This window comes from Cupressus sempervirens, chromosome 9 (assembly GCF_028749045.1).
Source record: "Cupressus sempervirens isolate cs-2001-9-10 chromosome 9, ASM2874904v1, whole genome shotgun sequence".
NCBI lineage: Eukaryota > Viridiplantae > Streptophyta > Pinopsida > Cupressales > Cupressaceae > Cupressus > Cupressus sempervirens.
The window spans coordinates 642,291,780-642,305,517 of NC_143126.1; the positions used below are offsets into that span (position 1 = coordinate 642,291,780).

General features: G+C 37.6%; 1 protein-coding gene across 2 annotated transcripts in view; it reads left to right on the plus strand.

The window, feature by feature from the left end:
• The window catches only part of LOC149540374 (hsp70 nucleotide exchange factor FES1-like), a 157,079-nt gene that overhangs the window by 60,403 nt on the left and 82,938 nt on the right, over window positions 1-13,738 (plus strand). Inside the window, exon 2 of one of the 2 annotated variants that reach the window (XM_089801469.1) lies at window positions 11,448-11,539. In XM_089801469.1, coding sequence (XP_089657595.1) covers window positions 11,448-11,539 — 92 coding nt within the window. The remainder of the gene's footprint in view (window positions 1-11,447; window positions 11,540-13,738) is intronic. The other variant, XM_089801468.1, reaches the window with a different exon arrangement.

Here is a 13,738-nt window from a genome sequence, read left to right on the forward strand (position 1 = left end):
ATCTCTTTTGTTTGTCCAGATGCTTGAGTTATTTAGGAATAACTGATGGGACACTCAAACCACCAGATTACTTGGATGGCTGGACCTAAGAACATCTCAAGCTCAATCTCGAGGTAGGGAGGGCCGTTCTATTAAGTTAGGATGTGTGGGGATTAGTATGGTACATGGTTGGGAGGTTAAGCCTATGTCAATGCTTTTCTCACCAATGCCAAGGCTTGATCAACAACAAGACAAAGGAAATTCTCCATCATATCTGTACGTTCTTTAGCACTTTACCATTGGATTTGTGGAGGCATAAATAGATAATGTAGAATATATGCGAGAATATATTAGATGTTTAAAATGATAGTTGTTACTTTATTCTTCAATTGAACATGTTGGATTGATTTAAATGGTATCAGTTATTTCCTTTGCTATCATTGAATTTAAAATGAAATTAGATTAGGTAGCAGTTACTCCTTTCTAGGTTTAATTAGTTAAAGGAAGTCATTGTCATATGAAAGGGATTAGTTGTTAGTTGAATACTGTTTAAAATTGGTTAGGAAAATTCCTATGTTACACTGAGGCTCAATCTCCCTACGAATCCTCATTTTTGGTTGAATGGATTTGGTCAACCATGTGGGAGTAGATGTGGTGGTGAGGGGTTGATATGTTTCAATAATCAAATACTTAAGAATTCATAATCAAATACTTGTAGAGTTTGCGGTAGATGACATCATAGAAACGAGGAAGTGAGTGATATAGAATGAGATCAGCACCATAGCTGGAACTGGGATTACCAGTATTTCTTAGGTGAAACACACAATAATATCCAATTTAAGGGAAAATCCATCTTGCAAATCACAGGAGTCTTTATAAGGAGGAGCAGATCACAAATTGTAACAATGTCCTAAAAGGGCTGCTCCATATAACAATGATTTTTGTTACAGGTTGTAACAAACGAATTTTCATAAACAATTTAAAACTCCCAATGATCTGATTTATAAGTAGCTGATTCCATTTCACATGACAATGACTTCTATTAACTGAATATAACTATAATAAAAGTAGTTGTTTCTAATCTAACTGTATTTCATGTTCAGCTGATATAACGAGAATGAGGAATAACTATATATACATTGCTAACAATTTAACCATTTCTAACTGATAACATATTCAGCTGAAAAGTAACAACTAACTTTCTTAACTGAATTTATATCAAACTGAAATAAACATTTATTCAATGTAAATGAAAAATATTTACTCTATCTGAAATATAAAATTGTCTAATTATTTCTACTAAAGGATTATAAAGTAAAAGTGAAAAAGAAACATATAGTAATAAAGGAAGATTCTTTATTTGGTTGTTCAAGCTTTGACATTGGTGAGAGGAGAAGTATTGACATAGGCTTGACTTCCCAACCTTGGACCATGCTTATCCCCACACATCTTAACTTATTAGAACGTCCCTCCCTACCTTGAGATCGGGCTTGGGATGTTCTTCAGTCCAACCATTCGAGCTACCAGGTGGTTTGAGTGCCCAATCAGTTATACCTATATAACTGACGTTTGTGGACAAACAAGTGATCTCAAGATTGGCACATATGCCTATAAACTACCTTGGCCAAGGATTTCAGATGGGTTCATAGACCTAATCAACACCACTTGACTTGACAACAGATTTCATTACTGGGACATGCATGAGCTATTAATTATTCATTATTTAGATATTCATATCTGATTTCATCGTTGGTTCTTGCAGGTTATTTCCACCTCTACACCATTCCATGGCTTCTATGCCGGGTGAATCCTAGGTGCTTGAAAGATTATGATCATCCTGTTATTATTTACACCTCTTCACCTTTTCTATGGCATCTTGCCGGTGAATTCCTCAGTGTTTGTGAGATTATGAGCATTTTGATATTATTTACACCTCTTCACCATTTCTATGGCATCTTGTTGGTGAATTTCTCGATGTTATAAGTATTTTGATTATGTTCAGGAATTATGATAGCATGGTCATTGATGTCGGTTCACACAATTAATCAAGTTTTCTACAACTACCATTTGTATTCATAAATGATATAAATCAAAAGGATACTCGATGAAGATCTTCAATGATCTCTATGTAATGCAGGGGATCAACAACAAAGTATTATAAATTGATTTCTGTCTAACAATGCATAGCCGACTATGGACGAATATTAGAATAGAAAGAAGTTATGAACTTGAAAACATATTTTTTTTTATTCTCAGTCGTATCATTATGTACCGACTGTAATTTGACATTATACTTAGTGAAAATCGAACTATAAATTACAAATGGTTCTACTGTATTTCATTTAACCTTGGAATGAGTAGCCGACTGCAGTCGGGCTTAAACTGAGAAAAGAAGGTAAATTATGACATGCGATTGCTTAAATTCGTGACCTGTGATTAAGATGTGGCTCCTCTCGCCCCTAGCCAGAACTTTTGTTGGCTATTAGCTCACCCACTATTTGATAATTGGTTTTAGACTTCAGTCGCTAGTAGAATTAAGGAAAGAAAAGAAATCGGGTTTGAGAAAAACTGGGGAAAGTTTGGTTGAGAATGTCTAAGCTCAGCTTAATATGAAACGTATTAGATAGTAGAAAGGAGAGGAAAGCAGGAATGATCTACCTTAGTCGATTCATGGCTTCTTTAAAGGTTCGTCGAGACTTGTCGGCTTCCATCGGTTTTTCAATATGTCTATTCAAATTCATAAACATTAATTCAATTTGAGAAGAAAAGAAATGTAGAGGGAAAAGAAATAAAAAAGAGTTGAAGAGTTATAATCTTTATTTTATTATTATAATACATTCTTATATACGTTCACATAAGTATATTGATGAGGTGACATCATTAGATTATATTATTATAATTTATTGGTGCCATTTCATTTTTATATTTATGTGTTCGTATGTAAGTGTTTATTATAATGATAAGATAAAAATTAATAAACAATCTCAAAAGGTATGTATTATTATTTAATTTAGATTATTAATGTCTTATGATATTGGTTCCTTAATAGCTCATGCGGTCCCATAATGTAACCTGTGGACAAGTCTTCGTATCCTTTCCAAGAAAGTCTTATGTCATACCTGTCGATCCTGATGACTGAACCAAACGAACATCTCATTCCGATGATCCCATTTAGCAATGCTTCCCCTCTCTTCAGTCTTCTTCTGCAATCACCCATGTAAAACATTCTCGCTGAAACATTAATTACATAGTATTTCAAAACAAAATATAGTGATCGTTAATTCAAATCAAACAACTGCTAATCATCTAATAATAGTTATAGGTTACTGGTCATTTCATCAACATATTTAAATGACTAACTCATTTCACATGATCATGAAAAGAAAAAATTCGTTAATAGTTAGTACAATGTATATAAATAACTAACTCATTTCACATGATTATGAAAAGAAATAATTCGTTAAAACAATAGTTATGATCAAATTTAAAAATTAGGGCAAAATTTGGGATGTAACACAGGTACTCCAACCCCTGATACCTTCACATAATGAGTAAATACTATTACAAGGTAATTGGTAAATAATTGCTTATTAATAACAGAGACCGAAAGGTCAATTTATACAAAAGGAAGAGACGATGTTTCCTTAGGAAATGATTGTAAAGAATAGAAACATTCTATTCCAGAGAAAGCAAAAAACGAAAGCAAACTAAAGCTAAAGATATTTACAAGATAACCATTAACTAATAATAGACGTCTTATCTATTATTGTAATACCCTCCCTTAATGGTTAATCTATCTAACACACCAAGCTGTCCTCTGAATTTAAACTTATCAGGACCAAGAGGCTTGGTGAGAATGTCTGCAGTCTGATCTGAGGTAGGAACATACTGCAGATCTATAGTCCCGTCTTCAACCAGCTGTCGTATGTAATGACAATGAACATCCACATGCTTGGTTCCTTCATGGAAGACTGGATTCCGTGCTAACTTGATAACGCCTTCGTTATCAACAAACAGAGTAGTCGGTCCTGCTGGTGACATCTGCATATCCCCAAGCATCCGACGAAGCCAGACAGCTTCACATCCTGCCTTAACAGTCCCTCTATATTCAGCCTCTGTAGAAGAGAGAGAAACCGCCTGCTGCTTCTTGTTGGTCCATGTGATTGCACCGGATCCCAAACTGAACACATATCCAGATGTTGACTTTTTATCATCAACAGAGCCTGCCCAATCTGAATCTGTGAACCCACTGAGTTTAGGATTAGAACTCTGAGAATACAGAAGTCCATAATCAGAAGTGCCCTTCACATAACGAAGCACACGCTTTGCTGCCATCCAATGATCAGCCTTAGGAGCTGTCATAAAGCGTGAAATATAACTGACTGCGAAGCTGATATCAGGCCTAGTAGCAGATAGGTAGATGAGGCTGCCTACTAGTTGCCTATACGTAGTATCATCAACGGAAGGAGAATCAAACTTGGCTGATAACTTGAGACCTTTCTCCATAGGTGTAGATGCAGGTTTGCAATCCTGCATTCGGAATTTGTCTAACAAGGCTCTGGCATATTTGGACTGAGAGATGAATATACCAGAAGACTGTTGCCAAACTTCAACACCTAAGCAATAATGCATGAGCCCAAGGTCAGTCATATCAAAAGACTGGCATAAGTGTTGTTTGATTCCCTGAATCAAAGATGCCAAACTGCCAGTGATGATTAGATCATCCACATAGATAACCAGAAGGATGATGTCACTGTCGGTAGTCTTGATGTACAGATTTGAGTCTGAAGAACTCCTCTTGAAGCCTTGATCACTGAGGTACATATCAATCTTGATGTACCATGCCCGAGGGGCCTGCTTTAAACCATAGAGAGCTTTTACACCAATCTGAGAACCTGATGGTCTTTAGCAGCAACCTTGAAACCAGGAGGCTGCATCATGTAGACCTCTTCATGGAGATCACCATTCAGGAAAGCACTCTTTACGTCCATCTGATGGACCTTCCAACCAAACTGTGCTGCCATGGCTAAGACTAATCTGATGGTGCTCATCTTTGCAGTAGGAGCAAAGGTCTCCTCATAATCAATGCCTTGACGCTGAGAAAAGCCCTTTGCCACTAAACGAGCTTTGTACTTATCCAAAGTACCATCTGATTTGTATTTGATTTTGTAGACCCATTTGCAGCTAATGGGTTTCTTCCCTGGGGGAAGATCAGAAAGGACCCAAGTGTTGTTCTTCAGCAGGCTCTGGTGTTCAGATTGCATGGCCTATTCCCACTCTGGAATTCCTTTAGCCTCGGAATATGTTTGAGGTTCAAACACACTGTGAATGTTGGCCATAAGAGCAAAGTTAACAGAATCTATAGTTTTGCTCTTTTTTCGAGTAGTTCTCCCATCAATGAGCTCATCATCATGAAGATCAGCAAGTGTCTTAGCCCACCACTTAGGCCGGAGAGGAGAATGACCAACAGTAGTACTAGGAGATGCTTGATCAGCAGGATCCTGATCAAAAGAATCTTCAAAACGAGGTGATCCTGCAGGAGAAGCCGGAGGTGGCTGTACAGGTATTACTGGCAGGACTGGAGTTGTAGGAGCTACTGGAGCCCTCCCATCAGGTGGACCTAATGGAAGCCGAACTCCCAAATCATGAACCTACATAAGCTGGTCTGCTGGATCAGGAACAGGAGAAACAGGCATGAATGGTCCTCGCTGCTCATCAAAGACTACATCACGGCTGTATATGAGACGAGATGTCTCAACATCAATAAGGCGGTAGGCTTTGTGAAGACTGCTATATCCAGCAAGCATCAGTTTCTGACTCTTGGCATCCAACTTGGTGCGTGAAGCATCAGGGATCCAAACAAAAGCAAGAGAGCCAAAAACCTTCAGGTGACTGATTCTGGGCTTGCGACCTAACCAGGCCTCTTCCGGAGTTTTACCTTTGACCGCCACTGTGGGTGACCGGTTCAACAGATAAACTGCAGTGTTAACTGCTTCTGCCCAAAAACGCTTCGAAACATGTCTGTGTTCGAGCATGGAACGAGCCATCTCGGTGATTGTCCTGTTCCGACGTTCAACTACACTGTTTCTGTTGTGGCGTGTGGGGTGTGGTGAACTGGCGTTGGATGCCATGTGTATCCAAGAAGCTGGAGAAAACATTAGAACAAAATTCCCCCCCATTGTCTGATCTAAGAGTAATAATAGATTTCCCAGACTCTTTTTCAACTAAGGGTTTAAACTTCTGAAATACAATAAATGCATCAGATTTCTTTTTAAGGAAATACACCCACATTTTTCTATTGAAATCATCTACAAACAACAGAAAATACTTGTACCCAAGAACAGAAGGAGTGGCCATAGGGCTGCAAATATCAGCATGAACAAGCTGAAGTACTTGAGAAGCTCGCCCAGAATCGCCACTGGGGAAAGGTGTGCGATGTTGCTTCCCAACCTGACATGCGTCACAAACTCCAAGGTGTTGGGTTTGAATCTCTAGCAAACCAAGAACAAGCTCATCCCGAGCAAGTTGTGAGAGATAATGCACATTTAAGTGCCCATATCGCTGATGCCAAAGTGTGCTGATGGAAGATCGCCGAGCAGCCATAGCTAAGTCCTGAGAATCACCAGAATCAGTAAGTCTGAAAAGACCATGATCCTCAAGACCAACTGCAATAGTAGACTTAGTCGCCCGATCAGTGATGGTGCACTGATGTGAACTGAAGGTGACTGCCAAGTGTGGAGAATGTCGCAGCAACTGACTGACCGAGAGTAGATTTAGTTCCATCCCTGGAACGTAGTACACATCAAGGAATATGAGCTTCCTCTCAACAGTCTGAATTTGAATGTTGCCTTTACCAACAACCGTGTACTCTTCTCCACCACCAAAGATAATAGAATCTGAATAAGGCTGGTAGTTAGTAAACCAGTCTCTGCGGTGAGTGAAATGTCGAGAGGCACCTGAATCAATGTACCAGGCAGATGACTGTACATGATCTACGGGTCTTTTAGCCATGAAGGCATAAAAGGCATATTCCACTTGCTCAGTGTGCTCTGCACTGTTCGCTTTGGGTTGCAAACCTGATTGCTTAGATTGGGCAGCTAAGCGTTTCCGACATGCAACCTTCATGTGACCATACTTGTGGCAATAGTTGCATTGAATGTTCTTCTTTGTGGTACCATCGGATGCTGGAGCAGAAGACTTCTGCTGAGATGGTTGCTGAAACTTGCCCTTATCCTTCTGAAAGGATTTCGCAGCAAAGGCTTGCTCAGTGGAGGTGGAACTGGAGCTGCTACCGAACTGTTGTTTCCACCGATCTTGCTGAAGTAGCAGGGTGCAGAGATCAGTGAACTTTAGATCAACACCAGTAGATGTGATGTTGAGTCTCGATAAAATGCTCATAGGAATTTGGTAAACTCCGAAGAGTGATTACCACAATATCCTCTTCCTCCATCTTGCGACCGATGGCAAGTAACTAATCACGGATTTCCTGAATCCGATTCAGGTGTGCCTGAAGCGAGGTGCGCTCATCCATGACAATAGAAAACAGAGTGTTTTTCAGAAAGAAGGCTCTGCTCTTGTCGGAAGTCTCATGAAGACCTTTTAGATGTGTCCAAATTTCGGCCGCTGTCTTGCCGGATGGAATCTGAGAAAGCTGGTCATCAGCTACGGAGAGTTTGAGAAGCATTACTGCCTCTCGATTGTTCAGATCCCATGTATCTTGATCAGGACCTGGAGAAGTCAGACGCTGCTTAACACCCAGAACAAGTTGATCGGTGTTTCGATATTCGAAGATTGCGATGATGTGCTGCTTCCAGGTTCCATAATTGTGACCATTGAATTTGGAATTATGCTCGAGTAGAATATTTGTCAGAAATGCCATGGCACGTTTTTCAATGAAAAACTGTGAAAATCTGTGAAGGCACATTCTTCAAGGCAAAAATACGGAAGACCCAGAAGAATCAGAGAATGACCCAAAAGAGAGCTCGAAAAACCTAGAAGGAATCTGCTGTTGTTTTTTAAATCCGCTGGCTCGAAAATTGAGGCACAAAAATCGAGGCACCCAGAAAAAACGGATGACAACCCAGTTGAGCTCTCGAAAAACCCACCAAGAATCTGCAACCAAAAAAAATTTCGACCCCAAAAATTAGGGTTTCAAAAGAAAACGGCCCTAGCTGAAAAAAGCTTGAAAAAACTTCAGATTTCTTGATGAAAAATGGTCGAATCTGCTTCCCAGAGCATGATGACAGACTGAGACGGCTAAGAGCATGAAGATTTGATACAGAAACATGCAGATTTTCACCCCAAAAACGCGAGTCTTCAAAAAATGGCCACGATTTCCACGCGATTTGCAGACCTGTAATTCGGGAATTTCTCCAAGCAGAAAAACCCTAGGTGGGTTTTAGAGAAATTAGCTGAAATAATTTTGGAAAAATTTAAACAAATAATTTCAAGAAGAAATTATAAATTTTTCCAAAAAAATTTAAGTATTTAGCTCTGATACCATATTACAAGGTAATTGGTAAATACTTGCTTATTAATAACAGAGACCGAAAGGTCAATTTATACAAAAGGAAGAGACGATGTTTCCTTAGGAAACGATCGTAAAGAATAGAAACATTCTATTCCAGAGAAAACAAAAAACGAAAGCAAACTAAAGCTAAAGATATTTACAAGATAACCATTAACTAATAATAGACGTCTTATCTATTATTGTAATAAATACTTCATTTCATAAAATCTTAGTAAAACAATAAATGCGCACACCTATTGCAAAGAGGAATACCATCTAATTATGTCCAAAGTCAACATCTCTAGTCATACATTCTTGTCAAATAATGTAATCTTATCACTTGGTTACCCCCACAAAATTGTTTCCCCAACTAGCCGATACAAATGAGCACTAAACAACCAGCTCATAGGTTATATATGTAACTTGGCCCCCAAAATGCCCAAATACTTAACAGCAAACATTGCCACTTGTCACATGATAAGGCAAATATTCTGAAGATTTGGAAGAGCTCGCTTCTAACCTTTTTTTTTTTTTTAAAAAATCTTTAGAACTTTTCTTTGTCTATACCTAATGGGAAGCAAGGATTTCCATGTACTGATGTTCCACTGGGCTCAATGACTTTATTATACTATTGCCTTACAAATTTAAACACTTCAATATAAAGGCTTCTAAACTTCAGTTTATATCATGGTATGAGTGCCTCACTTTATTTGAGAACTTCACTCTATCAAAAAGTTAAAAGATTCCCAGATTACACCATATAGTCATGCATCTTGATTTCACATCCAAGCTCACTTCAGTGGGCTTTACAATACCATGGCCTTCAGAAATCACAGGACTTATTTGGTACCAACATTCTAGATATAATAAGATCCAACTAAACATGTTTGAATCAGAAAGGTGTAGCAGCATTAAATACTGTTTCATTAAACATGTATGGGTCACTAATTCAGAATTTCCAGTCATTGTTTATTGCTGATCAAACACATCAGTAACACTGTGCTCAGACCACAAATAGTTGAAAGATTAAATAGTTGTGTGTAGCTTACAGATGCTAGTGTTTCAGCATGTTCAAGTTAGTCTGTCAAGATTAGCAGACCGGTAAAGATGAGACAATTTCTGTGAGGGTATCAAACCAAAATTCTGTCAAGAATCCCTGCATGTGTGAGTGCCTTCTTTTGCAGTGGTTCCCTTGCACAATCATTCATAAATGCTAGCAATTTAGTAGCATTTTTATTAAATTGAACTTCATCAAACCACAGGTAAACAGACATAATCTCTTTGCTGATGCCATAGAGGCTGCACTTAATATGTCCTTTTAGGCATACTCACCCTCCAAAATCTACATGCTGATTTAAAGACCAAATTAATGTCTGGATAGAGTCTCAAAATGACAATTGTTGTTTATTTTTCTGTATTTATTTGAGTAACATTAGTTTACAACCTACTGTTTAAATGACTATTGTTATACACTTTTCTGTATTTGTTTGAGCAACATTAATTTTCATGGATGATGGAAGAGGTTAAATTCAGTAGTTGGCATGTTAGGTGAAAAATTACAAAATAGGTTATCCATTGGATTTGAACATGATATATAGTTATTGTCAGTTAATGTTACATGAAGTTTTAGTCGATATCCTCCATTATCGGGCCTTTATACTTTGTCTCATCCTTGCTTGCAAGCCACTCCCCTTTGTCTGAAATGTGTGGTTGATCTCTTTTTTGTGAAGAGTGACCATGTAGTAGACTAACTGTTTTGACTGTCGATGAAGATATACCCTGAGACTAATAGAACCTGTGAAGCGATTATTTTGAAGGCCACATGTATGACCACATAATTATAGTAGCCATGTCAGATTGGCTATCGATTGCTGTTTTTGGAAACCATACGTGTTTGCAATATTAAGCTTACACACTTGCAACGGCGCAAGGCCCACATGCAGATAAATCTATTGCAGAGGTGAGCATTGCCACTTTTTAAGTTTCTTCTGATCTTTTCCCAGAGCAATGTCTTTCAGGTTAAGAGTACCATGGATAAATGTTTTAGCCAATTTCTAACGTATCAGTGGTTTGTGGTAGGTTACAGATTCTAAGGTTGAGTTCCCTCAATCCTCAAATCTCATATGGACACATATTTCACAAGTAGGGGCTTACCCTTCCCCTCAACATTTGTAGCCAGGAATCAAATTGAATGACCTGTTTTTGATTTTATTCTTTTTAGAGACCATCTCATTTTTCAGGCGTTTCTGCTGAAGGAGGGCATCATATTGGTTATTTATGATTTTATAGTGTCTGACATTTTGGTTTTTAACTTTTTTATTGTAGGAGTTGATTCATACGTTTTAGATTGATGGACTTATTCTTCGATTTGCAAATGAGAGATGCTTATCCACTTTCATATGATGCTAGAATACCATTTGTTTTTAAATATTAATTCTACATGGATATATTTATTGCTAATTTAAGTAAATTTAAATTTCTATTCTTGGAGCCCTTAATCAGCATCAATCCTTTTTCCTGATGGTATCATTTTAGATATTTATTTTGTTTTACCTTCCAGTTTGCAATATTTAGATTAGAGGAGCTGTTTTATAAGTTTTTGCATGACAGACTTTCTAGTTTGCAAATGACAGATGCTTATCCGCTTTCATATAATGTCACAGTAGCTTAATGGTATACATGTTGATAGTAGATAGCATATATAGTGCCGCTTTAATTACATGCAAAATTTTATCCTTGAAGCCTTTAATCAGCATCGACCCTTTTTTTGAGTCTGCAGTTCTAATAGAGACATGGTTATTGTGCTCTAATTGTAGAACCTTGCCTCAGGTTCCTTACAAATTTACAATTTTTTTAAATCAACGAGTTGAATGGAAGGGGGCATATATGTTATGGTCATTCTTTATATGTTTTAGCTGTAAAGCATAAATCAAGAAATTATACGTATTGTGTAATTCAGGCCATTCTGATCCAGAGAAGTTAAGGGTAACTGCCCAAGAAATTCAGAAGCTAAGTTCACAAGAGCTCGAGAGGCGTCGAGAAGAAATAAAGGTTTGCGATATCCTTAAAAGCAAGTATACATATAAATGAAATATAATATCACTCTTATCTGTTTATAGAGATCACATTAGCTAAATTATGAGTATTGATTTGTAAAGAGTCACTTTGCCAAAAGGATTTCCAAGGAAACTTTCTAGTTGAAGTACAGATACAACCAGTCTTTATGATAAAGGTAAAGCATTGCTGGCAAATGAGTACTGATTCTCATAATATACTATTTGTGCAATTTTATATGCAGTAATAAGTTTGTGGGACTTGTAAGTTAGGTTATCGTTTTCCTGAATAGTGTCATTTTAGAGAGTTTGGATAATGAGGTTAATAACCTCCCATTTTTCTGGGAAGGCGTAACACACATTGGCTTCTGTGCATATGGCCCATGTTTATCTGCATAACATCTCTTTCTATTCATATAGTTTGAGGAATTCTCTGTTGGTTTTGATTGATGATATGGTTTCTCCAGATTGGTTTTCTTGAAACAAATATCATTTATTTGTGGATCGAGACTATTTTAGTTTTCTGTATCTCATGGAGCAGAAACCATTTTATTCAATAGAAAGATCAAGAGCTTTTAGTCTCCGAGTTGTTCATTGATTACCTTCAATTCCTTTGCAGTTTGCAGGTAGAGGGTGGGAATTTTTATTTGCAGGCTTACCATTGTGGTCATTATTAGCTTGTGCTTTTCAAACATTCGTCTAAATTTCTAATCATTAGGATTTTCTATAGGAGATTTTGATGAAGATGTTCAGAATAAAATTTGCCTCTCTCTCTCTCTCTCTCTCTCTCTCTCTCTCTCTCTCTCTCTCTCTCTCTCTCTCTCTCTCTGAGTTAGTTAATATCTATTACCACTACTTTGTTTGGATTTTGTGATTAAGACTATAGCTGTATTCCATCAGGGATCTAAAAGTTTTACCATATTTTGCTTATTTATTTTTATGGAATAAGCTACACTAAACTTGTTCAGAAGTGATCTATTGTGGGTGTAATTCTCATTTTAGGTAAAGTTTGTTGCAAATCTTGCTTCAACTTTGGGTTGGCTCATGGCTTACTTTCTGTAGATTAGAGGCCTGCTGACTCATCACAAATGAGTCCTCTGAGTTAGTTAATATCTATTACCACTACTTTGTTTGGATTTTGTGATCAAGACTATAGCTGTATTCCATCAGGGATCTAAAAGTTTTACCATATTTTGCTTCTTTACTTTTATGGAATAAGCTATACTAACTTGTTCAGAAGTGATCTATTGTGGGTGTAATTCTCATTTTAGGTACAGTTTGTTGCAAATCTTGCTTATACTTTGGGTTGGCTCCTGGCTCACTTTCTGTAGATTAGAGGCCTGCTGACTCATCACAAATGAGTCAATTCTGGTCAAATGGCTATGTTTGTGTCAGTTTTGGCATTGGAAGGGGATATTCTCATAGGCCAATGTTGGGTCCATTGTAGTCTATCTAGTCCAAGAGTATTCCTAATCAGGAGCATCTTTTCCAGGTCTCGATTAACACAAGCTTGTGCATTGATCAATCTTGGATTTCATGTCATTTCAGAGTTTGTTATATATTCCCCAATGGTGACTACCATAATTTGTAGGTATTTCTCTTGCCAGTTTCCAGTTGGGAGAAATGGTAATTGGACTCAATAGGAACTGTAGTTGGGAGATCAGTGGTTGGGTGGAAGGCAAGAGTGCAATATTTCATGAAGAGCTTGAATCTGTTGAAGAACCTTTGTCCTCTTTGGAAGAATTGCTCTTTTCCCTGTATTCGGGTGAAGACTGTCATAAAATCAGAAAAATCCTTTGGGCATCATATAAGTCTCCACTATGCACATGGACTTTATTTTTCATGAATCCATATCTGAAGTGTTCTAAGTCTGGGTATCATTTTCATAAATCAACAGACTAGGGCTATTACCTTATAACATTCATAATCTGTTTTCCATGTACTCAGGGAAAAAGCTGGTTTTTAAAGGATTTTCCATTTTTAAGTAGCCATGGTTCTTCTTTACCTGAGAATTTTTGTGGTTAACTCTGTTTGGCCTGATTTTTCATAAAACCTTTGAGTTCTGCATTGTTTAGTTTTGGTAGTTTTGAAGCTGTTATATTCATGATGAATTGCTGGTACTCAGAGGACTAAGAATGGTGGAGAGTTAACCACCTCCTGGCTAGGCTGAAGAGCTGATGGAGTACAGGTATATATG